Source organism: Talpa europaea, assembly GCF_964194135.1.
Source record: "Talpa europaea genome assembly, chromosome: 9".
Taxonomy (NCBI): domain Eukaryota; kingdom Metazoa; phylum Chordata; class Mammalia; order Eulipotyphla; family Talpidae; genus Talpa; species Talpa europaea.
Genome location: NC_140076.1, coordinates 115745895 through 115771841, shown reverse-complemented (window position 1 = coordinate 115771841; position 25947 = coordinate 115745895). Strand labels below are relative to the sequence as shown.

Here is a 25947-nt window from a genome sequence, read left to right as displayed (position 1 = left end):
AGAAAGGAGGGGGGCAGGTCCGTCCTACAGGATCCGGGGCCGCACCCAAAGGGGGGGCAACTGCAAAGAACTACGATCCTCAAGCTCGGCCGGGCCGGGGCGGCGCGGACCAGAACACGGGTTGGAACGAAACGCCCCAGCGCGGGGGGCCAGGTGGGGGTGGGGGGAGCCCAGTCCGGCCCGGGGGCCTAGTTGTCCCCGCTGCCCCCCTGCCGCGCCCTGATGAAGGCCATGCCGTGCGTGCGGAAGTGGGTCTTGAGGTTGAGGGGGCTGTCGCAGCTCTTGCCGCAGACCTTGCAGGTGAGGGCGCCGCCGGCAGCGGGCAGAGGCGAGTCTCCGCCCTCCGGGTCAGACCTCGGCGGCGGCAGCGGCACAGCCTCCTCCTCGGCGTCCCCCAGGCCCGGGGCGCCGGTGCCCCCCACGCCCCGTCTCTTCTTGTGGCTGATGAAGCGGTGCCGGCTCAGGGAGCCCGGGGAGGCGAAGCACAGGCCGCAGTCGAGGCACTGCTGGGTGCCGCCCTCCACCCGCAGCCCCGCCACGAGGCTCGGCTCCGCCGAGCCGCTGCTCCGCCGGCAGCGCAGGGGCCCGGGGCCGCCCCGGGGGGACTTGGCGGGCGGCGTCGTGCTGTCGGGCTCCTCGCTGCAGGAGTCGGACGACTGGCGGCGTTTCCGTCCCGGCCCCTGGAGGAGGACAGCGGGCAGGCGCCCCTCGCCGTCACCCCCGGGACCCGGGCACCCCACGCGGCCCCGCAGCTTCCCGCTCCCACAGCCCCGGCCCCGCAGGCCTGGCCGCCGCCTACCTGGGCTCTGGCTCCGGAACCCTGTGTCAAGGCGACGCCCCGGCCGGGCGACTGGGCGCCGAGGGGCAGGCCGTGCCGGACCTGGACGTGCTTCTCCAGGATCAGGCGGCTGCTGAAGGTGCGCTTCCCCTCCGTGCAGTACCTGGGGCGAGGGGCGCAGTGGGCGCCAGGGGCCACCCGCGGCCGAGGCCCTGGCTCGGGGACGGGGCTACCGAACCGAGGGAGGCCTCCACCTTCAGTGCGCTCAGACCGGAGGCGGGCGGGGGCGGCGGGGGCGGGCCCGCCCGGGGGTTACCTGCAGGGGTAAACTCGCTTGATACCCTCGTGATTGACCCTGACGTGGCGCCGCAGGCTGGGGGCCGAGCAGAAGGAGCGCTCGCACAGGCGACACGGGAACTTCTTCACGGACTAGGAGAGCAGGGGAGGGGGGTCTCAGAGCAGGCCGGGCGCCCCCCGCCGCCCCGGCCCGCCTGCCCCCCTGGGGCCGCTCACCTTGCCGTGCTCCTTCTTCATGTGAGCCACGTACTCGTCGCGCTCGGGGAACCAGGAGTGGCACAGGCCACAGGTCCAGCCTCCAGGGCCCCCACCCCCGCCCTTGAGGCCCTTGTTCCCGAGTTCCCGCCGGGGCCGGGGCCGTTTGGCTGGGCGCGGGGGCTCGGGGGAGCTGGGCAGCTCTTCCTCTTCTGTAGACGAAGACGACTCTTCAGTAGGGGGAGCTGCCCCTCCCCGGGAGACAGTCAGCTCCTCGGGCTCAGTCTTGGGGGTCAGCAGGGCACCCCCAGTCCCTTTCCCAGCAGTTTCCTCCCCTGCACGCCCAGACTGATGGGTGTTCTGTGAGGGAGACAAGCGGGGTGGCTGCTGGGGGCACAGCCTGGCTTTGCTGGAGGCCAAGGTCCTCCCTGCGCCCACTTCCTGGGGGTCGTGCCTCTGTCCCTCAACTCCCGTACCTTAAGGTGGTCCAGCATGGTCCTTTTTTGGGCGAAAAGCAGAGGACAAGACGGGCACTTAAAGACGCTGACGCGCTGGGGCAGCAAGTGCTGGTCGAAGTGTGAGGAGAGCAGGGGCTTGTGGGTGAAGACCGTGTCACACATGGCGCACTTGAAGATCATCCTGGCGGGCGGAGAGGACAGTGCAGACGCTCCCCCGGGCAGGCCCGCCCCAGTCCCCCACCTCACGCACCCCCCCCTCACTTGGCCTGCTGCGTGTGGAAGCTGGGGTGCTGGGTGTAGAGGTGGGCGTGGGCGCTGGGGGCAGACTTGAAGGCCATGGGGCAGATGGGGCACTTGTGGAAAACCTCGCAGTGCGACGTCTGGATGTGGGACTTGATGGAGTTCACGCCCCCGAACACCACTGCACAGCTGGGACACCTGGGGAGCGGGGGGAGGCACCGGTGAGGCGAGGGCACCTCCACACCCCCCCCCACCCCCGCCCCACGTCACTCTCGGGCAGGGCGGACGCCGAGGAAGCTCGGGTGAACGCGGCCGGGCGGAGGAGAGGCACCCGAGGAGGCCCGAGTGCCCCCGGCCGCCGCGCCCCTCCTGCCGGCACGCCCGCAGGCCCCGCGAGAAGGGGGCCCCGCTCCCGAGCGGAGGCGAGGCGGAGGCACCTGTAGCCCACGCGGCGGGAGAAGTGCAGGCAGGCCTCGCGGAGGTGCGCCTGGAAGTTGGCTTGCAGGAAGTTGCCGCCGCACTCGGGGCAGACGTGGGGCGGTCGGTTCTTGTGCATGCGCTGGTGCGCCCCGAAGCTGCAGCGGTTGGGGAGCATCATGGGGCACGTCGGGCACACCTGCCGGGGGAGGGCGCGAGCCAGTCAGCGAGGAGCAGCCTGTGCCCCCACTCCGCCCCTGCCCGGCTCCCCTCCCCGCCCCCGCCCCGGCGGGGCCGGCCCGGGCGACTCACCGTGCTGGAGGCGCCCGCGGCCGAGGGCCCGAGCTGCTGGAAGTGGGCGGCCATGCCGGCCTTGTCCCGGCACTGCTCCTTGCACTCCAGGCAGCGGAAGCACGTGAAGGCGGAGCCGGCGGGGGCGGCGGGCGGCTCGGCCGACAGCGGCAACACGGGGGCCTCGGCGGCGACCACGGTGATGGCGGAGGCGACGCCCCCGTCGCTCCTGCCCAGGGCCGGCAGGGCGGGCGGGCCCAGGGCCGGCGGGACGGCCAGCAGGGGCGTGATGTCCGGCTGCCCCACCATCTGGTCCAGGGCCACGGGCCGCATGACGAGGTGCGAGCACTGCATGACGAGCCCCTTGTCCTTGTGCTCGCGCGCGTGCAGCAGCAGGCTGCACTTGTTGAAGAAGACCAGGCGGCGCGCGCAGTGGTTGCAGGTGACCTCGATGCGCATGCTGCGGCGGTCGTAGTGGCGCGCCAGGCTCTTCTCCAGCGAGAAGGCGTCGCCGCACTCCAGGCAGCGGTAGCCCGTGGGCGGCAGGGCCAGGCCGGCCTCGGCCGGCGGGCTCAGGTTGGGCCTGTAGGCGGGCAGCAGGTTCTTGGTGTTGAGGATCTTGTTGAAGGCCTCCACCAGGCTGGACTGCGTCCGCGAGATCACCGTGCCGCCCGCGGCGCCAGGGCCGGCGGCCGCCTTCGAAGGCTGCACCATCACCACGGAGGCCCCGTTCACCTTCTGTCCCCCGGGCCCCAGCCCCACCCGGCCCTCGGCTTTGGGCAGGGCTTGGGGCACGAGACCCAGCACGTTCTTGGCCATCGTCTTGGGACTGGCGGCGGCGCCCCCGGGCAGAACCACGGCTTTGCGGGCCACGCTGGCCGCCATCAGCATGGCCGTGCTCGCGTTCTGGATGGTGGCCACGGGCAGCACGGTGCCCTTCAGCCGCGTGCCGTCCCCCAGCTGGACGCTCACCACCTTCGGCCCCTCGGGGGCCGGGGTCGCCGGGGACAGCTTCAGGAGACCAGCCTCGGCCACCAGGGCGCCCTCAGGCACAGGCGCGGAGGGGTCTGGGTCCGAGGGGACCCGGGTCACCGTCCTCGTGATGCTCCCGCAGGACGTCTTCACGGTCTTGATCCGCACCTTGAGCGGCCGCGAGGCGCAGGCCGGGGAGTCGTTGCTGTCCTCGTCCGCGGCCTCGGCGCCGCTGGAGGGGCTCCGGGGACTTCCCGGGGGAGACCTGTCCGCCGGCCCCTCGTCCTCCTCTTCCTCCTTGAGGGGCTGACAGCCAGGCGCTTCGGGAGAGGCAGGAGGGCTCTGGTGCCCCGGAGACTGCTTGATGAAGGGCGGCCCGGCCACCCCGGAGGGCGAGGCGCTGGCAGGGACGCCCGTGGCGTCAGGGCTGGAGCCCCGCGCGGGAAGTGGGCTGCAGCTCTCCTGCTTCAAGGCCCCAGGCGGCAGCAGGGCCGGGCCGTTCTCCTGCGCCAGCTCGAAGGGAGAGGGGAAGGGAGGTGGGGTCATGGCACCCTCGCGGGGAGGGGAGGGCGCGGCGGGAGGCAGGGGGTCCGGGTGTTCTCCTGGCTCAGGCCCAAAATGAGCGAAGAGGTCCAAGGGAGCTTTGCCGTCCACGTTTTTTTCTTTCCAGGTACCCGCACCGGGAGGAGCTGGCGAGCGAGGCGTTCCTGGAAGGGTTGGCTCAGGGCCCCCAAAACCATTCTGCATCAGGCGAGGCCCCCCGGGTCCATCCTTGGCGAGCCCCCCGGGCCGGGCTCCCTCCCCACCCGAGTTCCCGGCCAGGGCCTCGGGCTGCTCGGGACACACGGTGTTCTTGACAATGACGCTGACCGCCGAGATGTCCGGAGGCGGCAGGCCATGGTCGGGGGCCTGGGCGGGAACCCCAGGGCCGTCCCCGGCAGCTGCGGCTGTTGCTTCTCCAGCTTCGCCCCCGGCACTGGACTCTGACTTCCCTGAGCCCCCGGGCCCCTCGTTCTCTTCCGGCCCAGAGTGGATGGCTTCGTTCGCGTCGATGTCAGGGATGTCAAAGGCGGCAAGGAGGTCATCGAAATCAGGGGTCTTCATGTCCCCCATGGCAGCAGGTCCCAGACCTGAGGAAACACAAGAGGAGAAACTGAGACCCCGGTCGTGGGAAGCCCGGCCCACCTCGCTCGGGTTTCTCGCGCTGACCCTGCCTCGCCCGCCCTCCACCGCGGAGCCGTCCTGGAGCGCCGGGGCGGGGGATGCTTGTGGGCCCAGCCCTGAGACCGCGAGGGAGGGAGGGAGGGAGGGAGGGAGGGAGGGCGTGCACACCGGGGGAGGCACCAAGATCCAGAGAAGGGAGAGGAAACGCCTTCTGGGAAACACGGACAGGAGGGGACGGGACGGCCAGGTGACAAGGGCAGGTCCGTGGACATCTCAGAGAAAACCAGCTCTGTCCCTCCTGCGCCGGCCACAGAATCAACCGCTTTATCGCCACGACTCCCGAGGAGGCGGCGGGCACGACGCTCTAGCTTCGAGGGCTCATTTGTGGCAACATGGGATCCACTCACAGTCATGCGAGAGCTCGCGGGGTCCACTGAGACCTGCAAGGCCATGTGCACAAAGGGGCGGTGGCGTAAGCCGAGCCCTGAGAACTGACCCCAGCCCCACCTTTGTCAACGGCCTTCCGTGCGCGCCAGCCGCTCCTCGCCCCACGGCCGCTGCTCGGAGGGAAGAGGGAGACGCATCTACACATCCCAGGCTCCCGCTGAGCGGGACATGGAGCCGCACGTGTGAGCGTGAGAACCCGGAAAACGAGGCCACGCCAGGTCAGGGGCAGCGGGGAAGGAGCCGGCACTGAAACCCAGGGCTGGGCCCACACGCGAGAGTCGGGGATCACGCAACTCTGGGTGCTTGGGGGTCATCACCGGCGCCTAGAAATCCAGCTGGCTTGACAAGAAGTGGACGCGGAAATCACCCAAGAGACCCAGAGGAACAGAAGAGAACAGAGAGAGACAAAGGGAAGGGACGGAGGGGAAAACCATGACGGCAGCCCGGTCGCCAGGGCCCCAGCCGAGGCCTCTCCTGTCACCAACACCTGCTGCGCTCGCGCTCACCTTCCCTCCCCAGAGCACCCGGCCCCTCCTCCTCCTCCTCCAGGCCTGGCTCTCTTGGGGCTCAAGCTCCAGGGTGCTGGCTCCTCCAGCACAGCTGCTCCCCGCGCCTCACCCCAGTTTACCCCCAACTCAAGCTCCCCTTTAATTTCCCGTGGGCAGCGCCAGCCCAGGAAGTCTCACCCAAGCCCACCCTGGCCCAGCACCAAGAAGAAAACGCCCCAAGGCTGACGGGCCGCCCCAACGAGGCCAGCTCAGAGTTTGAGACCCAGGCCGCTCCCGACCAGCCTCTCCTGCACGTGCCCCCGCAGGAAGCGGCGCCTGAGGAAGTCTCGTCCTCACGCACCCCCGACCCTCCGGAGCCAGCACTGCCCGACCAGCGCTCTCGCCTCCCCCGGCCCCCAGACCGGGGCTGCAGAGTCCCCGCAGGTGGCAGCTGGCCTGGCTGGGACCGAGGTGGGGGGGCGGGAGCGGTACCCGCTGGAGCCGGAGCACGCAGGGGCGCCCTCCCCTCCCCTCCCCCCCAGTTCTGCAGGCGCCGGGTGGAAACAAAGCCCTCGGCCCGCGCCTCTGCCCTGCGGGACCGCCCGGGGCCCTGCGCCCGCCTCTCCAGCCCCACGGGGCGGGCCGGGGCCGCCTGCCGTGGGCGCGAGGGCGGGCTGCGGGCGCGTCGGCGGAGACGGGGACCTGCAAACCCGCCCCCGCGGGCCGGGGCGCACGGGCGCCTCGGAGGTCACGGCCGGCCGGCGTGGACGGTCACGGGCAGCCGCGCTCGCGGCCTAAGAGGCTTCCCGGCCCGCGGCCGCAGCGCCCGGGCCTCCGCGCCAGCCCGCGCCGCGCTCCTTCCCGCAGCCGGAGGAGGGGCCGGGCGGGAAGGGCGGCCGGGGCCGGGGCCGGGCGCGGGGCAGGGGCCGGGGCCGCGGAGCCGAGTCCCGCCGTCCGCCGCGGGCAGCAGCGCCGCGGGAGGCGCCGGAGCGCGCGGGCGCCGCGCGGGGAAACTGAGGCGCGCGGGCGGGACGGGCCCCGGCGGGACCCCGGCGGCCGCGCGGCCCCCGGCCCGACCGCGGGGCCCGGCGGCCCCGCGACCCCGCCCGCGGCCCCCCGAGGCGGGGCGCCCCGAGGCCGCGCGCCGGCTCCCCGCCCCCACCCCGCGCGGACACCATTTTGGGTCGCGACATCCCGCAGCCGCCCGCGCCCCGGCCGCGCTCCGGGCCGCGGGCGGGGGCGCCGGCTCGGGAGGCCCCGGCGCCGCCGCGTTTACCGGCCGGGGGCGGCGCTGGCGACGGGCCGGGTCCGCCCGGCGCCCGGGAAGGCGGCGCGGGGCCCGGCGCCCCAGGGGGCGGCGCGGCGCGGGGACTTGGCCAAGTGGGGGAGGGGCGGGGCGCCTACCCGCCCCCCGGGGGCGGGGCCGGGGCGGCGCGGGCTCGGCGCGCTTACTGTTCCGCTCCCGTGCGGGCCGGGCCCGGCGGTCTCTCCCGGCTCCAGCCGCCGCCGCCGCCGCCCTCCCCGCGGCCGCCGCTACTTCCTGCTTCTCCCCGGTCCAGCCACCCCCTCCCTCGGCTCCCTCCGCGCTCCCGGTCCGGGCGGCCCGCTCTCGCACTCGCCATTGGCGGGCGGCCCCGTCGCTCAGGGCTGCGCCCCGCCCCGCCGCGCACTGGGTTGGCCTTAAATACTGCCGCTCGGGGCCGGCCGCCCGGCCCTCCGAAGCGATTGGCGCCCGCCCCTGCCGCTTAGCGAGGAGCCAATCCAACGCCCCGCCTTCCCGCTGGGGGCGGCGACCGACCCGGCGCGTCCCCGCCCCCCGCTCCCCATTGGCCGGCGTCCTGCAAGCCCGCAGTTCACTTATGCAAATGCACAGAACTCTCAGTTTTCATCTGGTGGGCTCCGGGAGCGCCTCGGCGACCGAGGGAAGCCCCGGATGTGCGCGGCCCTTCGCGCTGCTGCTTCAAACTACGGCCCGTCAGCCGCGCCGGGCGAAAGCCGCAGGACGGGAAGGCACCCAAACATTACGTCATCCGGCCGACCCTCCCCTCGCGCTTCCCCGCGGGCGAGGGCGCCAGCACACGGGCCGGCGCGCCCCCGGCCAGGGGCTCCCGGGCCACGGGGTTACCCAGAGCCCCCCGCGGGCGGGCCGGGAGCCCGGGCGGGGCCTGGTGTGTGGGGCAGCCCGGACCTGCCGCCCGGACGGCCCGGCGGACCGGAAGTGGGGGCAGGTGACGTTCGCAGTGCTGGCGTGGCCCGCGCCCTCGCCGAGGGAGCCTTAAGGCGGCGCGGCGCCAGGCCGCCCCACGCGGGCCGGGGCCGGGAGACAGGCCCACGCCCGTTTCCCACTTAAGAGCGCTCCCTTCCCCGCCCCCCGCGCGGGGGGGCGTGGCGTCGCAGCCGAAATTTCCCGCGCTTTGTCGCCCCGCCCCCTGGAGGCGGGGCAGGGGCCTGCGGTCGCCCCGCTCCGCGAGCCCGGGGCCCGCGCGCGGCTCTGTCGGGGCTTCTGCCCGCGCCCGCCGGGCCCCCGCGCCCCGGCCTCCTGCCGCGCGGCGGGCGCTAGCGCCGGGGGGGCGGGGCCGCCGCGTCCAGGGGGAGGTCGCCCGCCTCCTCCGGCCGGCGCGGGGCGATGGCGGCCGCCCGAGCGGGGTCCCGGAGCTCGCGGTGGCGGGCGGGGCCCTGGCGAGCCCGCGGGCGCCCGGGTGGTGCGCGGGGGGCGCCGCCCCGGCCGGTCCGCGCCTGCCGCGGGGCCGCCATGCGGGCGCTCGGAGCTCCGCGGCGGGCGGCCCAGGAGGGGCGGGCGGCGGCGGGGAGAGCGGGGCGGCCGTCCGCCGCGGCGGGGACCCCCAGAGCGCCGCGGCGCCCCCCGGGCCGGTGCGAGGCGACAGCAGGAGCCGGGAAGAGGGGCGGCCGGGCGGGGCGGCCAGGCGCCTGTCGGGCCCGTCTCGGCGGCCGCGCCCCTGCTGTGGCCCGCGGGCCCGGGCCCCGAGGCGCACCGGCGTCCGCGCTGGAGGCCGCGCCGGGACGGCGCGAGCGCCGCTGCGGCTTCTGCGCAATATTTCTGTGACCCTGAAACTAAGAATAAAGTCTCTTTTGCGATGTATGTATTCATGCATATTCATGCATGCAGGAGCCGGGGTGCAGGCCAGCGATGCGGGGGCGGGAGGACGCCCAGAGACGGCGGGGGGCGCAGCGGGGAGACGGCAGAGGCCTGCCGCGCCCTGTGGGTGGTGCCCAGGACAGCCCCACAGGCTGGGACTTCACCCCTCGCGCCACCGGGGAGGCCCGTAAAGTCTTTTTTTTTTAATGCGAGAAAACAGCACAGAGGGAGGCCGGAGCGCGTGGGAGGCTGCGGTTGGAGACACAGTGGACAGTGATGGCCGTTCTGCCGCGGTGGAACTTCAGTCAAAGCCATGGTTGGGGAGCGAGCCGGCCGTGCGGCTGCTGGGGCAAGAACATTCTGGGAAAGGGAACAAATAGGCGGTCCTGAGGCGGGAGGGTGGCCCCGAGAGCAGGGAGGTGCGAGGAGGGCTGGGTTGGGAGCAGCTCTGGCAGGCACTGCAAGTTCTTTGGCGTTTTCTCAGGGTGGGGTAGGAAGGAGACAAATTGGGGGGGGGGGAATCCTGACTTACCCTTTAAAAGGGTCAGATGGGAGATATGAAAAAAAACTCAAAAACTTAGGGCCTGATGAAGGAGGAGGAGGTTGGCCTTTCCTGAGCTGGGAAGATGGCAGGAGGAGCAGAATCCAGGGAAGGATCAGGCTGGGTCACGCCTGGGGGCGACGCGGGGACAGCCGGCTGGTATTTAAGATCTGGCTGGGGGAGGGGCCTCCCTGCGGGGTGCGGGGGTTAAGTCTTAGCCCTATGAAGCTGTCCACAGCCACTGGGGCCTGAGTTTGATCCCCAACCAAGGAGCTGACCCACATGGCGCAGCAGACCCCTCCTGTCTGCCCACTGCTCCCCTCAGCAGTGGATTTCAGTGGATCCACCTGTTCTGCTCCCCACTCTGTCTCAGGGGAGTCCTCTCATCCCTGAACCTCTGGCCGGCACCTCAGCTCCTGTATGGAGAAATAAATAAATCTTTTTTTAAAAAATAAAGGAAAATCTGGCTCATGTGGACAATTCAGGGACTGGGCCATTGGGAACCCCAGTGTTTAAAGTTGAGGAAGGTGACAGGACCCAGTAAAGGAAACAACAGCAACAAAAGAGGAACCAGGAAAGTGTCCTTGAGCCAGGTAAAGTGCTCTGAGGAGGAATGAAGAGGGTCAAGCTGTCCGATGTCAAGGCCCAATCAGATGAGTCCTGGGGACTGATCAATGGATGAAAGGGGAGTCACGGGTGAGCAGGAGGCTGGACTTGGTGGACTGACTGGGTAAAAGCGCTCATGTAAGGGCTCAAGGAACTGGGGGGGGGGGGCAGGGAGGAAGACAGTGACTAGACCATACATTTGAAGGACGAAGGATAAAATGGGGCAGGAACTGGGAAAAAGCCTGGTCTGGAAAGGACCTTTTCCAAGAGGAAGCTGGTCATGAGGGGGGGGGGGGGACGACGACGACGACACACTGACGACATAGCAAAGAGGGAAAGAGAAGGTCCTGCAGCGGTGGGGCGGGGGGCTCGGAGCAGGACGGCGGGCGTTCCCCGCTCAGGTCACTTGGAGCGGCCCAGGGGCTGCGCACCCAGAGTAACAGGAGGGCAGCAAAGGTCTCTCCGTTGCCTGTTGTCTAACTGCGGGACTCGTGCCCCCAGCCTGAGGCTGACGGAGGAGCTGAAAGGTCAGCAGCGGGGAGACCCAGGCTTTCTGGAGAAGGGAAAGCAGCGGCAGAGAAGGTCAAGGCCTGGCAATGAGGTGAAGGCCGAAAGCGAGAACTGGGGTAGGAGTGCGCAGGGTGGTGGTCGAGCCAGAGGGTTCGGGGGTAACCAGCAGCTCCTGAGGGCCCAGCTGCCTGCGCACGTGAGGACAGCGTCTCCCTGGAGCACTGGTTCTGCGCTCTGAGAATTGTTCCTGGAAGCCCCGAGAGCCCCTCCCTGCAGCCCCTCCGGTAACTTTGTAAGCATCTCAGTCAAGGAATTAAAAAGAGGGCTGTTGGGTTTTCTTCCTTGCCCTGGAGCCTGATCAACGGGCGTGTCTGCCACTGGTGGCATATATTGGGGCCTGGAACTTCCAATTTCCCTGATTCCCCAGTAACTTCCTTGTTACAGGGTAGGTGGGGCTGCGCCAACAAAAAAGGGGAAACGCTCCTGCAGTGTATTTCAGCTTGTTCCCATCTGAAGAAAGGTGAGCCACGGAGGCCACCCTCTGTGTGCGCACAGCGCGGCTCGGCTCCCTCAGCTCCGTCCCTGTCCACAGCGCTCATCCAGGAGGCTTCAGAAATGAAGTCGTCATCCCCTGGAAACCCCTGTTCAATCCACACCCTCTCTCTGGGTGACCTCACCACCTCACGGGTGGATCACTTGCCCAGGTCAGCCAGCTGAGTTACAGAGCTGCCGGGAAACCCCACAGACACCTCCATGGCCCGAGAGAACCACATTCTCTGATTTCCACCAACCTGCCCTTGTTTCTGGATTCGCAGCTCAGAAAGTCACCTCCATCAGCCCCTCCCTCAGACACAGAAATCTAGGAGTCGTCCTACACGCGCCGCCTCCTGACATCTCTCAAATCCCCCCTGACCCCAAAGCTCACAGCCCCAACCCTTGTTCCAGGCACCTTACATCTAGCTTGGTTGTTCACAAGGCTCAACTTTGCTCCCCCAATTAAGAATGTTTTTTCTATAGGACAAAGCCAATAGAACAAGTTTTGTTTCTACAAAATAAAATTAATCATATTTGGAAGTTAAAACGCTTCGACCTCGGGCCTCCCCGGTGGCGACTGGGCTGCGAAGCTGCCTATAGCCTCTGCAGTGGCGGTTCGATCCCCCGCTGCCGGTGAGGGTCCAGCGTGGCACACAGACCTCTCCTGTCTCCCCGCTGCTCCCCTCAGTAGTGTACTTCGGTCCTTCTGCCTGCTCTGCTCCCCACTCTGGCTCTGGTGAATTCTCTCACCCTCCCGCGCTTCTGACTGTGCCCAGTGCTTGTATACATAAATAAATAAATCTTCAAAAAAAAAAAAAAAAACCTCGATGCTTCCTGGGCCTCTGTCACCTCGCACCTGGCCACTCCCCCCACCCTGTCCTGGGCCAGGTGCTCAGCAGGTCCCCAAGCACATGCCGCTGCCTGGTTCCCCTCTCCCTAGCCCCACTCTCCCTTTCCTTGTTTGCCTGTTCTTCTAAGGCTGTGACCTGTCCCGCCTCTGCGCCTGCCAAGACGCTGGAGCGTGCATCTAGCCATTTCTTTTCTCCCACTGGGTGGGGGCATCCTGGAAGCCTGGGATTAAGTGTCATCACCTTTGTACTACCCACATCTACCCACGTCTTCCCATGTGGCTGGCCCAGCCACAGCTAGAATGAATGTCGGTTAAATAAGTGAAAACATAGGGGGCCTCCCTGGTGGCGCAGGGGTTAAAGTCTCAGCACTATGAAGCTGTCCACAGCCGCTGGGGCCTGAGTTCGATCCTGGGCCAGGGAGCTCCCCACATGGTGCGGCAGACCTTTCCTGTCTCCCCGCAGCTCCCCTCAGCAGTGTGTGTCAGCGGATCCGCCTGTTCTGCTCCCCACTCTGTCTCTGGTGAGTCCTCTCACCCCCCACACCTCTGGCCTGTACCCCAGTTCTTGTATGCATAAATAAAATAAATCTTTAAAAAAAAAAAAACAAATGTGAGGAGACAGCTCCTCCCACTGACCGCTGGTCACTGCTGGGTGTGGGTGGAGACAGCAGGGCTCGTGTTTGCTTTGGAGAATCCGACATAAAGATGCGGACCCCAGAGCCCCACCCCCAAAGGCCTGGCCAGTCATCCTAGCGAGAAGCCTACAGTTGGTTTTTTTTTTTTTTTTCAAGATTTATTTATTTATTTATACAAGCACTGGGCACAGTCAGAAGCGCGGGAGGGTGAGAGAATTCACCAGAGCCAGAGCGGGGAGCAGAGCAGGCAGAAGGACCGAAGGACACTGCTGAGGGGAGCAGCGGGCGGCAGGAGAGGTCTGCGCGCCATGGGGGACCCTCCTCCGGTGGCCGGGGAGCAGCCGGGGATCGAACCGGCACCGCAGAGGCGGCGCCCAACCGCTGCGCCACCGGGGAGGCCCGAGAACCCTACAGTTGAGAGCTCCCCACCAAGCCCCAAAATACTGTCGCCCACACACCCCAAGAGTGAGGCGAAGCTCCGCCCGGGAAGGTGTCCGCCCGCGGCCCGGGGACGCACCCGGAAGCCAGCAAGCAGGAGAGGGCCCTGGCCCGCGGCCAAGGTCACGAGGCCCCTCGCGAGCCGCGTTCTCGCTCACGAGAAACTCGGTCCCCAAAATCAAGGCGGCGGGAAACGCTGGGAGCCGCGTGAGAGACGCGGGGCGCCTCCTCCTCGCGCGAGGGCCCCAAGCCAGGCGGGCCGCAGCAGCCTGGGGGGCGCCTGCGCGGGGCCTCAGGCCAGGGGCCCCCACACGCCTCCTTGCCCGGCTCCCGGGCGGGGGGGCTCCACCCCGCTGTGCCCGCGCCCCGCGTTCTGTTTGCCTCTGGGGCCCGCCCCGCGGGGCCGCCCGGACGGGGGAGGGGGCCGGGGCGGCAGGAGCCCGCGTGGCGGGGGCCGCACGACGGGGCTCGGCTCCTCCTGGGGTCTCGGCCGGCGCGCGGGGGGGCCCGGCCAGGCCCCGCGGGCGCAGGCGCCATTTTCCCGCGGCCGCGCGTGACCCGGCGGGACGGGCCGCCCGGCCGCAGCCGCGGTCTCCGGGCCTTCCGGGCCAGCCCCGGGGCCAGGCGCCGCCGCGGCTCTGGCTGGCTCCCCGGGCGCGGCGCCGAGCCCCCCCGCGCTGCCCCCGCGGCTCCCGGCCCGGCCCGCCAGGCCCCTCGACGGGCCGCTGCCCCCGCGGCCTGGGAAGCGGCCGCCCGCGCCGCTCGGGGCTCGGGCGGTTTCCTCTGAGGCACAAGCGCCTCCTCAGGCGGCCGCGGTCACGCCGTCGGGGGCGGCCGGGCCCAGGCGCGCGGGTGCGGGGCGACCCGGGCTGCTCTGCGGCGCCGGAGCCCGGCGGGCGGGGGCGGGGACGGGCCGGGGGCGGCGGGGCCGGCCGCGCGGGGCGAGCGCAGAGGCCGGGCCCGAGAGCGCCGGCCCGAAGGTGAGGACCCCCCGCCCCCCGCGTACCTGGCGCGTCCCGGGAAAAGCTGGAGCAGCCTCGAGGCCTCCGGGCTCCCCGTCGCCGGCGCTCGGGCCACGGAGAACCTGCTCGCGCCCGACCTGCCGCCCGGCGGGGGGCGGCCCGGGTTCTCCGGTCAGGCCCCCGCGGCCAAGCCGCCCGTCGTCCCGCAGCGCCCCCCGAGCGCCGCCGCCCTGGCCCTGCCGCCAGGCTCGGGGTGCGCGCGCCCCGGCCCCGGCCCCTCCGCGTGAACCGCACCGCGGCCGCAGGGGACGCCGCAGAGGCGGGGGCGCAAAGCCGCCCAGCCCCGGAACCCTGCGCGGTCTCCACCGCCGCGCTCCGTTTTGTTCTTAAGGATTTACTTATCTTGGGCCTCCCCGGGGGCGCAGCGGTTGAGCGCTGGGTTGAGAAGCTGCCCGCGGCCTCTGTGGCGCCGGTTCGATCCCCGGCTGCTCCCCGGCCACCAGAGGAGGGTCCCACGTGGCGCGCAGACCTCTCCTGCCGCCCGCTGCTCCCCTCAGCAGTGTCCTTCGGTCCTTCTGCCTGCTCTGCTCCCCGCTCTGGCTCTGGTGGATTCTCTCACCCTCCCGCGCTCCTGACTGTACCCAGTGCTTGTATAAAGAAATGTTAAAAAAAAATTTACTTATTTTTCACACAAGAGCTGGGGTACAGGCCAGAGGTGCAGGGGTGAGAGGATTCACTAGAGCCAGAGCGGGGAGCAGAACAGGCAGACAGACCGAAGACACTGCCGAGGGGAGCAGCGGGCGGCAGGAGAGGTCTGCGCGCCACGTGGGACCCTCCCTGGCCAGCCGGGATCAAACCTGCGCTGTAGAGGCTGCGGACAGCTTTACAGTGCTGCACTCAACCACCGGCACCACCAAGGAGGACACCCCCTTTTTCTAAAAAGGTCTATTTATGCATACAGGAGGTGGGGTACACGCCAGAGGTGGGGGGTGGGTGAGCGGATTCACCAGAGACAGAGTGGGGAGCACAACAGGCAGACTGAGATACACTGCTGAGGGGAGCCCTGGGGAGACAGGAGAGGTCTGCTGCGCCATGTGGGCAGTGGCTGCAGACAGCTTCATAGGTTGCGTCTTAACCCCTTGCGCCACCGGGGAGGCCCAAAATGAAAACAATTTTTAAAAACACAAAGAGAGAGAAGACAAGACCAAATGAGAGATGTAATTTTAAAAAAGGGAAGCTCAGATGCGTGCGGTCGTAAATCATGAAGTTTCAATATTTTCCATTCTACTCATGGGGTGCAAGTGGGAACCAGAAAGCAACAAAACAATTGGAGTCTCTGAACTTAAAAAATTAAAAGTTCTTAGTCCTTGAAAGCAGAGGCAGGAGAATTGGGAAATTCCTGTGGGGGGATAATGACCCAGAAGAAACAGCTTAACAGGCCCCCAAGGCTCATACCGCCCTCCCCGCCCCCCCCCACAGCGAGGCAGGGCTGCTGCTGGCAGCGCCAGCAGGAGCTTCCAATCAACACTGCCCGCCTCACTTTACGGAAGAACAGTCAGGATCATCAGAGGAGTGAAGGAAACCCCAGATGTTAAAGACAGAAGCCAAATGACACAGAACCTGGAGGGTAACAGATAATGAAAGGAACAGAAGAAAAGGTCTAATGAACAAAAATAACCTGCAACATCCTCAGGAAAATAAGAGAGGGGCCTCCCTGGCGGTGCAGGGGTTATTCCCAGCACTGTCAAGCTACCGCCAGCCTCCGCAGCATGAGTTCCATCCCCAGTCAGGGAGAGTCCCACAGGGCGCAGCAGACCTCTCCTGACTCCCCGCTGCTCCCCTCAGCAGTGTGTTTCAGTCAGTCTGTCTGTTCTGCTCCCCACTCTGTCTCTGGTGACTCCTCTCACCCCCCCACCCCCACCCCCCGCATCTCTGGCCTGCGCCCCAGCTCTTGTGTGCATAAATAAACAAATCTTTAAAAAAAGTGAAAAGTCAGAATTAGGGAGAACACATTTGCAAATATATGTAACCAGTAGTGATTTAGTATCAAGAAGTTAAAGCCAACCCCAAACAATTCAAGACAACCCCAAAAATGGACACAATGGATGCTGAGACATTTCACAAAAATGGAAACTCCAGACCTCAAAATACACAGGGTGACCCATCTCCGCAGCGATCGCCTGAGGTCACGAGCCATCACCTCGGCCTCGGGGGCGGCAGACACGCCCGCCCTGGCGAGGATGTGCCGCGGGTTCCCACTTGGCGGAGGGCACACTCCTACCTTGGGGAGCACTGCAGGGCGCCCCCCAACCCCCCGCGACACACACAGGGCCGATGGCAAATGGGCGCAGGGCCCGGCCCCTGCTGACCGGCCGGTGTCCCTCCGTTGGCCGCCCGGCCTCCTCCAGCAGCGCCTGCTCTTCCCGGCTGCTCCCGGCTGCTCCCGCGCAGGGCGCCCCGCGCGGAGGCGCTGGAGACGCGCCCGAAGGGCAGCGCTGGGGACCGCGCCAGGCCCGTCGGGCGCCAGCAGATCCCCGGCCGGCCGGGGCAGATTCGCGCCTCCGACCCTGCGAGCCTCCCTCGGGGCAGGATCCGCTCGCTGGAAGCGCCCGCCAGCCGGGAGGGGGGCTCCTGGAGTGGCGCGAAGCCTGGACGCGGGCCCCCGCCCCCACCCCGCGGTCCCGCGCGGGCTCTGGCCTGTCCCCGGCCGCAGCGCGCAGCCTCCCAGGGGCCGGGCTCAGGCAGGACGCTGGGCCTCAGCGCGGGCTCTTCCCAGCTGCGGCCCATCAGGGCGCGAACAGGCCTTGGTCTGAGAGGACACAAGCCGGCACCACCCAGTCCCGCAGCTCACAAACCCTGAGCGCCCCGGGGGGTGCAAACACCGTGTGGGCCTGTCCCCAGAGACTCCGGGCAAGTGGGCCTCCCGCCCGGGCAAGGGGCTCGGTCTCAGCGCTGAAGCTGTCGCAGCCTCTGCAGCACGAGTTCGATGCCCCGCCAGGGAGTTACCTTCATGGCACAGCAGACCTCTCCTGTCTCCCCGCTGCTCCCCTCAGCAGGCCACTTCAGTAGATCTGCCTGTTCCGCTCCCCACTCTCTCTGGTGCGTCCTCTCACACCCCACACCTCTGCCCTACACCCCAGTTCTTGTACCCTTAAAAAAATCTTCAGGAAAAAAAAAACCGGGCCTCTCCGGTGGCGAAGTGGTTGAGCGCTGGGTTGTGAAGCTGCCCGTAGCCTCTGCAGCGCCAGTTGGATCACCAGCCGTGGGGCAAGGGTCCCACATGGCGCACAGACCTCTCCTGCCGCGCCTGCTGCTCCCCTCAGCAGTGAATTTTGTCAGTCTGCCTGCTGTTCCCCGCTCTGGCTCTGGTGAATCCTCTCACCCTCCCACACCTGACTGTACCCAGCGCTTGTATAAATAAATAAATCTTTAAAAGAAAAGAAAACCCCGGAAGCAACAGGGACAGGGCAGCCCACGACCAGCATGCACAGCGCCCAGGAACTTGGCTGCGCCCAGACACCCAGATCTGTTAAAAAAGCACCCCCAGAAGGCTCAGTGTAAGGCTGTTTTTTATCGAGTTTGAAAACAAGGACGAGACATGTGATCAGGAATCTGTGCCTGGGCGAGGAGACAGGCAACAGGTCACCGCAGAGCACACGCGGCCCACACGGGGCTCTGGGTACCCAAGGGTGCCCGCGTGAGGAGGGCCTTCCAGTCTCCCCTGGACAGTGGTTTCAGCGTGTCCCTCCGCTTCGTGATGTACATCCAGGTCACGTGCTTCTTGTGTCCAACATTAGGTCTTGGAAGATGCAAAGGGCCCCACATGCACCCTCTGACCTCGCGGTCGAGGCAGACTTCCCCCTTGGGGTCAGCCTGCCTGTGGTCTCCCCACGGGAAACCTCTTTTTATATTTCATAGAGGAATGTTTTTTACTTATTTGTTTGTTTATACAAGCACTGGGTACAGTCAGAAGCGCGGGAGGGTGAGAGAATTCACCAGAGCCAGAGCGGGGAGCAGAGCAGGCAGAAGGACCGAAGGACACTGCTGAGGGGAGCAGCGGGCGGCAGGAGAGGTCTGCGCGCCATGTGGGACCCTCCTCCGGGGGCCGGGTAGCAGCCGGGGATCGAACTGGCGCTGCAGAGGCTGCGGGCAGCTTCGCAACCCAGCGCTCAACCGCTGCGCCACCGGGGAGGCCCTCCGTGGGAGACCTCTTATCTCCTCCCCTCTATTTCCTGCCAGGGCTGCCCAGGCTGACCTACTCCCCTGTGAGGACACTCTGCTCTGGTAACTGCACACCCCCTTTTCTCCCCAGGCAGCTGCCCCCTCACAGAGCTCAAATGTCACCCCCAAGGCCTGTCAGGGGCTGTGCAAGTCTGGTGCCTTCTCCAGAGTTTACAGCCTTGTTCAAACCTCTCTCTGGTGTAAATCAGAAGGGTGTGGTCATACTTGTCCACCCCAAAGTCTGAGGCCAGCACAGTGTCCCCTCACCTCACGGCCTAGGGCCTACAGCAAAGGGGTGGCCTGCAAACTGCCCCGGCCAGCGATGGGAGCGGCCGTCAAGGTCAGGACTTGGCCGGCAGCAGAGCAGAGATGGACGGGGAGGCTCCCTTGGCACCGCCGCTCTCCTGGGCAAGGTGACCACACGGAGCAGAAGAGAAAAGTCACCAAGCTTTATTCAGGCTTAAGGGTCTGACCCTACACCCGCCCACCCTGTGCACCCCAGAGCTGGCTCGACCACAGAGCCCTCCAGTCTCACTTCTTGTCCTCCTCCTTCTTGTCCTTCTTGCCTTCCTTGGTGGCCTGGGAGGCCAGGGAGCCCATGGCATTTCGAATGGCCTCATTGTTGGGATCCACGCCCGGAAGGTTCTCCAGGACACTCTGAAGGAACTCGGGGTCCTGCATCACATCATAGTCATCCTCCTCCTGAAAGAGGCCAGCGTCAGTGGGGCGGGGGGCGGCCGCAGGTTGGAGGCCAAGGTCATGAGCTCGCTGCCGCCTGAGGCCCCTCCACATGACTGAGTGGGTGTGGGGGCACCTCTGGCCCGGGGGGGGGGGGGGCTACTGGAAACAGCGCAGCCGCGGTGGTACGAACGCAGCCGTTGTTGCTGGCCAGAGACAGAAGCCTGCGGACGCTGCTGCCTGAGCTCAGGATGAAGACAGATGCCGTCACCCCCCAGGCCCGGGACCAGACACCGCACCTTTTACCCCGAAAGATGCCCCAGGGGACTGTCCAGCCCCTGCCCTGCAGCGAGGCCGGCGCACAAAGGTGTGCATCTGTGCTGGTCCCGCAGATGCTCAAGGAGCTCATCGTGACAACCCTGAGGAGGGGCCTGGGCTAGAGGCTGAGGAGCAAGGGGAGCACAGACTGGGGGGTCACCTTGGCTGGCTCGGACGTGTCCATGGCGGAACTGGCATCGGCGTCGGCTGACTCTGCCTGGCCAAACTCTGAGGAAGAGAGGGCATCTGCTCAGACCCACGCCCTGCCCCGGCGGCCTGCGCGCATGCCCCACCCGGCGCACCTACGCCCTGCAAGGACATCTGCATGGCGTAAGCGATCTGCTCCTCTTCCGTCATGCTGCTGAGGTCGGGGAGCCCGGCGCGGCCAAACTCCTGCTGGCTGATGGTCATCTTCAGCAGTGCGTCGTCCGAGTCTACAGGGAGGAGAGCCGCAGGGTAGTGGGGTGCCCTGTTCCACACTGGCCCATCGCCTCCACCGTTCCACCACCGACACAGGCTGCGCCCCACACACTGGGGCCCGGAACTTGAGACTCCACCTCTTTCACCTTCAGTCCCGGGGGTAGGGATGCCCGCCTCGGCCGCGGAGGCTGCTGCTGCCCGCCGCGCTTCTTCCTCCTGCCGCTGCCTTTGCTCTTCCATGGAAACGCGGAGAGCCTGGCGAGGGGGCCAGGTCAGGCTCCAGCCTCCTGGCCACCAGGCACCAGGGGCTGGGGAGTGGCTGGGGGGTAGTTGGGGGGGGGGGTCCGTTTCTTTTCTTTTTTTTTTTTTTTTCAAAGATTGATTGATTGACTTATACAAGCACTGGGTACAGTGGGAAGCGCGGGAGGGTGAGAGAATTCACCAGAGCCAGAGCGGGGAGCAGAGCAGGCAGAAGGACCGAAATACACTGCTGAGGGGAGCAGCGGGCGGCAGGAGAGGTCTGTGCGCCATGCAGGACCCTCCTCTGGTGGCCGGGGAGCAGCTGGGGATCGAATCGGCGCCGCAGAGGCTAAGGACAGCTTTGCAGCCCAGCGCTCAACCGCTGCGCCACTGGGGAGACCCTCCGTTTCTGGTTTATACCTATGGGGAAGCAGCAGGCAGAGGCCATGCAGGAGAAAGGAGGGCCTGAGAGGAGCCTGGGGGTTCACCAGAGGCAAGGAGCGTGGCCCTGGCACACCCAGAGACTGGCCAGAACTACGGGGAGGCGAAGAGGAGAGCCTGGGAAAACGAGCAAGGGTGCTGAGGCCTGTCTGGACCAGAGAGCCGAGGGACACATCAGTCAGCAGAGGAGGCCCAAGAAGGCCCCAGCGCAACACTCGCTCACCAGGGCCAGCTCCGGGTCCGCGCTGGGGTCCACTCCAAACTCAAAGTCACTGGCGCCAAGACCCAACATGGCACCGCCTTCGCCAGCCAGAATGGGAGAGCTGATGAGGGCATCGGCCAGGCTGGGCCCAGGGGGCACCGTCACCAGGTGCGAGCCCGTCCCATCCTTGCCATTCAGCGTGTTCACAAAGGCCGTCAGCTTCTCCGTGTTCACCTCCTGCGGGCAGGACACAGCAGGGGCGCCTTCCATGTGCCCCTCTCTGCACCCCAGTTCCCGCCTGCAGCTGATCTCCCACAGCGCAGCCTCCCCCCCGAGGGCTGCCCGTGGAGCCGCGCCTCCCCACCCTCACTCACCTCCTCTCCGAAGTTGATAATGTCCACGTTCACCTTCTCCTTCTTGAGGCGCTTCGCCAGCTTCACCAGCTGGTGAGGGGAAATGAGGCCGTCTGTCCGTGTGCCGAGGGGGGCGACACACCACACCAGGCACACGAGGTCAGCTGGCCCCACAGCGCCCCCACAAAGAGCCGATCCGGCCTGGCTCCAGCGATGAGCCCAGCGCCTCTGCCCGGCTCTCGCACGCGGGGCCCCCTCCCCGCACCCCACCCACCCTGAGCGCAGCTGTGGACTCACGTCCTTCTCGTTGTCCTCCACGGGGCTGCCCACGAAGGCCACGATGCGCATCTTGTGGTTCTTGCCCTGCCGGTGCTTCAGGGCCAGCTGGTGGCGGAGGGGGACCCTCAGGCGGCAGCCAGCGCCCAGCTTGCTCCGCTCCGTTTCCCTTCCCACGCTCCTGCCACCCCAGCCCACCTGCGCGCGCAGGGTCTAGGCCCCTCCCTCCCCTGGGCCTCACTGGGGATGTCTCCCCTGAGTCCCTACCAAGTGTGGGGCTCACCCCCTGCTGCTCTCCCTCAGCTCAAGGCCACGGGGAGAAGCGAGCGAGGTGGACAGAACCTCGGAGCGCGGGGACAAAAAGCGGACTCACATGGGCCACGCGGATGCCAGTGCAGAAGGTGATCTTGCCCTTGGGCTGGACAGTGTGCAGCTTGGACAGGATGCGGCCGGTGTCGGGGGTGAGTGTGGTCAGCACCTCGCAGTCACTGGGGCATGGGGAAAGGAGGGGTGACATGGGTCAGGACAAGTGCCGGACTGCGCCGACGCGGGGTGTTCTGGAGCTCCCCCAACAGCTACAATCTCGGCTTTTCCTGAGCAGCCGCTGCTCACAGAGCGCGCCGTAAGTTCTCACCCCGAGGAAAACAGTAACTGCAAGGTGCTGGCTGTGAGCTGAATTTAGTGGGGCGACACATGCATGTGTCAGGCCACGCCGCCAGCGCACGCACCGTGACCGATCAGTGACATCACAACAAAACCGGAAAAACCACTGGCCGCTGCGCAGAACCCGCGCCCAGGAAATGAGCTGACTTTCTAGGGGACCTGCCCCTCCCCAGCGGCCCCACCTCTGGTGCACAGGTCCTGAGCCTGCTCGACAGGAGGTGGATGCACCAAGATTCTCCCCACACGCCTCACTTCTAGGTCCACTTTGTAACTGACATGGACACGGACGGCCCCCAAGAGCACAGGGTTCACCTGCACGCAGACCTCAGGGCGCGGCAACCGAGGCGCAGTGAACACAGTGGCCTCGCGCGCTCCCTCTTCCTTAAGGTTTCAACATCTCTCTCCCTCCGCACGCTCACTCTGCCCTACGAGCACAGCGCGCAGCAATGCGGGGAGCGCACAAGCATGTTCACTCTCAGGCCCCTGCAGGCCGCCCACTGACAGCTGCCTGGGAGGAGCTAGGCCTGGGGGAGGCAGAACTTGCAGGCAGATTTGCCACCGAGTGGGAGCAGCGCGGGTGGCCCACTGGACGGGGGAGGTGACTCATTGGAGCTTTGTCCTAAAACAAATCGCTCCTGGTAACAAGCTGGGCACCGTGCACTGGGGCTGTGAACCAAACTGGCTGTAAAGTACACTGAGGTCCGCCCTGGAGATTCAACTTCCTAACCGTAGCCGGCCAGGTTGATCTCAAAACCAAGTTGCGGCTTTTAGTCACACTGAGGAGTGAAGGACGCTGTCTAGGACCGTGACAGGCAAAAGCAGCCTTCTAGAACCTATAAAGGGTGACCACCAGGACACCACAGAGGGTCAGTAGGGGGAAGCCACCCACCCACCGACCAAGCCCTGCCCTGTGCCCCACATACTTGGCCAGTGTGATGAGGCCCACGTTGTTCTCAGGGTTACTGCGGGTCTTGGAGTGACAAACTATGTTGACGGCATCCTGCTGGGCCTGCAGCCGGGTGGGCAGGAAGTCCCCATTGCGCATGTACTCACTGTTGTCCACACTGGGGGAGGGGAGGAGAGGGAGATGCACTGTAGGGCCTCCCAGACCCGGGGCTCCCTCCCGCCAACCGCTCTCCTGCCAGGGCACTGGGATGATGGAAGTGGTGCCAGTCTTTGTGGAAGACAGAATCACCCATGTGTATATATACACGTTTTAAAAAATTTAAATACATAGGTAACCAGGCCTGCCCCGGACTTACCTACTCAAAATGACCAGAGTTAAAATAGAAAATCTTTAATCTCTACCACGGATTCTGACCAGCACCGAAGGCTACAATCTGCTGATGGCCCGCGGCCACCTCCACAAGCTGCATGTAAGCATCACTATGAACGAATGAACGTTCTTAGTCCGCCGTTAAATCGAAGAGTATTCCAAAGGTAGGAAAGGTGATAACTCGAAGATACTTCTAGGGGGCCTCCCTGGGGGCGCAAAGGGTTAAGACGCAGCACTATGAAGCTCTGGGCAGCCACTGCAGCATGAGTTCCATCCCCAGCCAGGGAGCTACCCACATGGCGCAGCAGTGTGTAGCTCCCTGTCTCCCTGCTGCTCCCCTCAGCAGTGTTTCAGAAGATTTGCTTGTTCTGCTCCCCACTCTGTCTCTGGTGAAACCGCTCACCCCCTGCTACTCTGGTCTACACCCCAGCTCTTGTATGCATAAATAAATAAATCTTTAAAAGATAACACATATGCCTGGACTTCCCTGGCTGGGAATCCGACTCAGCAGATTAAGTCGAGTCAAATACCTGGCATTTATAATAAGCCCCTCCAGGGAATTCAGATACACAGTAAAGCTAAGACGTACAGGAAAGAAAGGAGGGGCCTTGCCTGCACTATTCCCGTAGGCCACGTGTGCGACTCCAGATCTAACCTTTCCCCCACACAAGGCAGGTCAATAGTTTTTTTTTTTTTAAGATTTATTTATGTATTTATACAAGCACTGGGTACAGTCAGAAGCACGGGAGGGTGAGAGAATTCACCAGAGCCAGAGCAGGGAGAAGAACAGGCAGACTGACGAAGTACACTGCTGAGGGGAGCAGCAGGCGGCATAAGAGGTCTACGCGCCATGTGGGACCCTCGCCTGGCAGCAGGGATCGAACCAGCGCTGCAGAGGCTGAGGGCAGCTTCACAGCCCAGCGCTCAACTGCTGAGCCACTGGGGAAGCCCAGAGATCAATATTCTTAAATGCAATTTGTACACAGCTTTGTCTCCACCTCCTCCCCCTTATTAAAGGGTACTGGGAAGAACTCCTTATTCAGCCAGATAGTTGTGGTTTCTACCTGGTGCCATCTTGTTTATGCCCAGCCCGTACCACCTTTGTCTAAGTCCTTTCAAACACCCTTCAAATTCTTTTTTGGGGATTTCTCAAGTGCGCACACACACATGCACACACACACACACACACCTATAAAGCAAGTGAATACTAATATTTTAAATGTGACAATCTCAAAAACCTGCAGTACCAAAAAAGACAGGTTTGTGGATTCCAAGTCCTGACCTATTTCTACTCTAACATGCTCTGTCCCAGGTTACAGACTTAGTAAATAAAAATACCGGCCTGGGCACCCCTGTGGCCTACGGGTTAAGTCTGAGTGCTGTCACAGCTACTGCCTGAGTTTGATCCCTGGCCAGGGAGATGACCCACATGGCGCAGCAGACCTCTTCTGTCTCCAGGCTGCTCCCCTCAGCAGTGTATTTCAGTAGATTCGCCTGTCTGCTCCCAGCTCTGTCTCTGGTGAATCCTCTCACTCCCCACACCTGTGGCCTGTGCCCCAGTTCTGGTATGCATAAATAAATAAATAAATCTTTAAAAAAAAAACACTGGAAACAAACACTGGCAAGAATGTGGAGAGAATGTGTGGCTCCTCCAGCACTGACGGGAACGTACCCTGGTGCCGCCTCTACAGAAAACGGTTCAGAGTCCTCAAAAAAAAAAAAAAAAGTAAATATAATGTGACCCAGCAATTCCACTGCTACGTATTTACCCAAAGAATATGAAAACACTAACATGAAAAGATTTATGCCCTCCCGTGTTCACAGCAGCATTATTCCTAACAGGCAGATCAAGGAGCCAAACTAAATGTCCATTGACAAATGACCCGGTGAAGAGATTATGAAATACACACACAAAGGAACACTGCCCAGCTATTCAAGAAGATGAAATAGTGCCTCTGGGGACAAAGTGGATGGATCTTAAGTTGATTACGGTAAATAAAATAAGTCAGAAAATGAAATACAGTTACTGGACTGTTCCCCTGATTTGCAGGATACAAATAACCAAAGAAAACTGGAAAACTGGAAAAACAACAGAAACCATTCTTGGAATCTGTGAAACACAAACTGACTACCCGAGGGGACAGGAGGGGAGGTGATGAGGTACTGGCACTGGCTTTTATTATTTCCCCAAACACACATTTTAAAAGGACCGACTTATTAGGAAAAGGAGAAAGGAAGAGCGCGGCGGCTGCAGAGCCACAGGCCGGCGGCGCTGGCTTTGGGCGGCGGGCGAGCGAGGCAGGTGCGCAGAGGCGGTGGGAAGCTGCCCTCCCCACAACTGTAGGGTGATGCAAATGATGGCGAAGTAGTGAAATGTGGGCGAGCGAGCGAGCCGGGCTAGGTCGCGCGATATGAGCCTGAGTCCTAGCGCCTTGGATTAAAATCTTGGCTCCATATGAGCTGTGCGGCTCCGAGTAAGTCCCCCGAGATGCCGCGCGCGGCGGCCTCCCCGCACAGGGCAGGCCGGGCCCTCGCGGCGCCGCGGGCTGAAGCGACCGGGGAGAGGACGAGCCATGGGGGCCAACTCCCGGCCGAGGGGGGACGACCCGGAGGGGGTGGGCCCGGCAGAGGCGGGCGCGAGCACGACGGGCCGGGGAGCCCGACGTCCGAACACAGGCGTCCGGAGGCGCCGCCGCTGGAAGGGGCCGGGCCGCGGGTCGCGGGTCGCGGGCGCCGGCCTGCCCCGCCCCCGCGATGACTCAGGGAGTTGACCGGGCGGGCTCCCCCCGGGCCCGAGCCCGCTCGCCGGCGCCCGCCAGCCCCAGGCCCGCTCGCCCCCACGCCCCGCGCGCCCCCGCCCCGCCCCGCCCGCCACGGGCCCCCGGGTAGCCGCTCACCAGACCATAGTGCTCTCCAGCACCATCTTGCCACCTTCCTCC

The 25947-nt window shown here is 65.4% G+C and overlaps 2 protein-coding genes across 3 annotated transcripts; both read right to left on the bottom strand.

The window, feature by feature from the left end:
• Positions 1-154: 154 nt before the first annotated feature.
• ZNF687 (zinc finger protein 687) lies at positions 155-4761 on the bottom strand (the record flags this gene model as incomplete). Its single annotated transcript, XM_084243983.1, has 8 exons — positions 155-680; positions 800-941; positions 1095-1207; positions 1292-1630; positions 1747-1909; positions 1990-2166; positions 2406-2584; positions 2698-4761. The coding sequence occupies 8 exons, from the start codon at positions 4759-4761 to the stop codon at positions 189-191; spliced, it is 3669 nt and encodes a 1222-aa protein (XP_084100109.1). The 3' UTR covers positions 155-188.
• Positions 4762-18640: 13879 nt separating this feature from the next.
• PSMD4 (proteasome 26S subunit ubiquitin receptor, non-ATPase 4) lies at positions 18641-25947 on the bottom strand. Of its 2 annotated transcripts, none has more exons than XM_084242981.1 (10): positions 25906-25947; positions 22656-22796; positions 21443-21557; positions 21091-21177; positions 20815-20883; positions 20462-20677; positions 19695-19812; positions 19440-19571; positions 19298-19365; positions 18641-18843 (listed from the first exon to the last, which is right to left on the bottom strand). In XM_084242981.1, exons 1-10 carry the CDS (start codon positions 25929-25931, stop codon positions 18673-18675), a joined length of 1143 nt encoding a protein of 380 aa, XP_084099107.1. In that variant the 5' UTR covers positions 25932-25947; the 3' UTR covers positions 18641-18672. The 2 variants fall into 2 exon arrangements, with proteins under 2 accessions (XP_084099107.1, XP_084099108.1); XM_084242982.1 differs by having other exon boundaries at positions 19704-19812.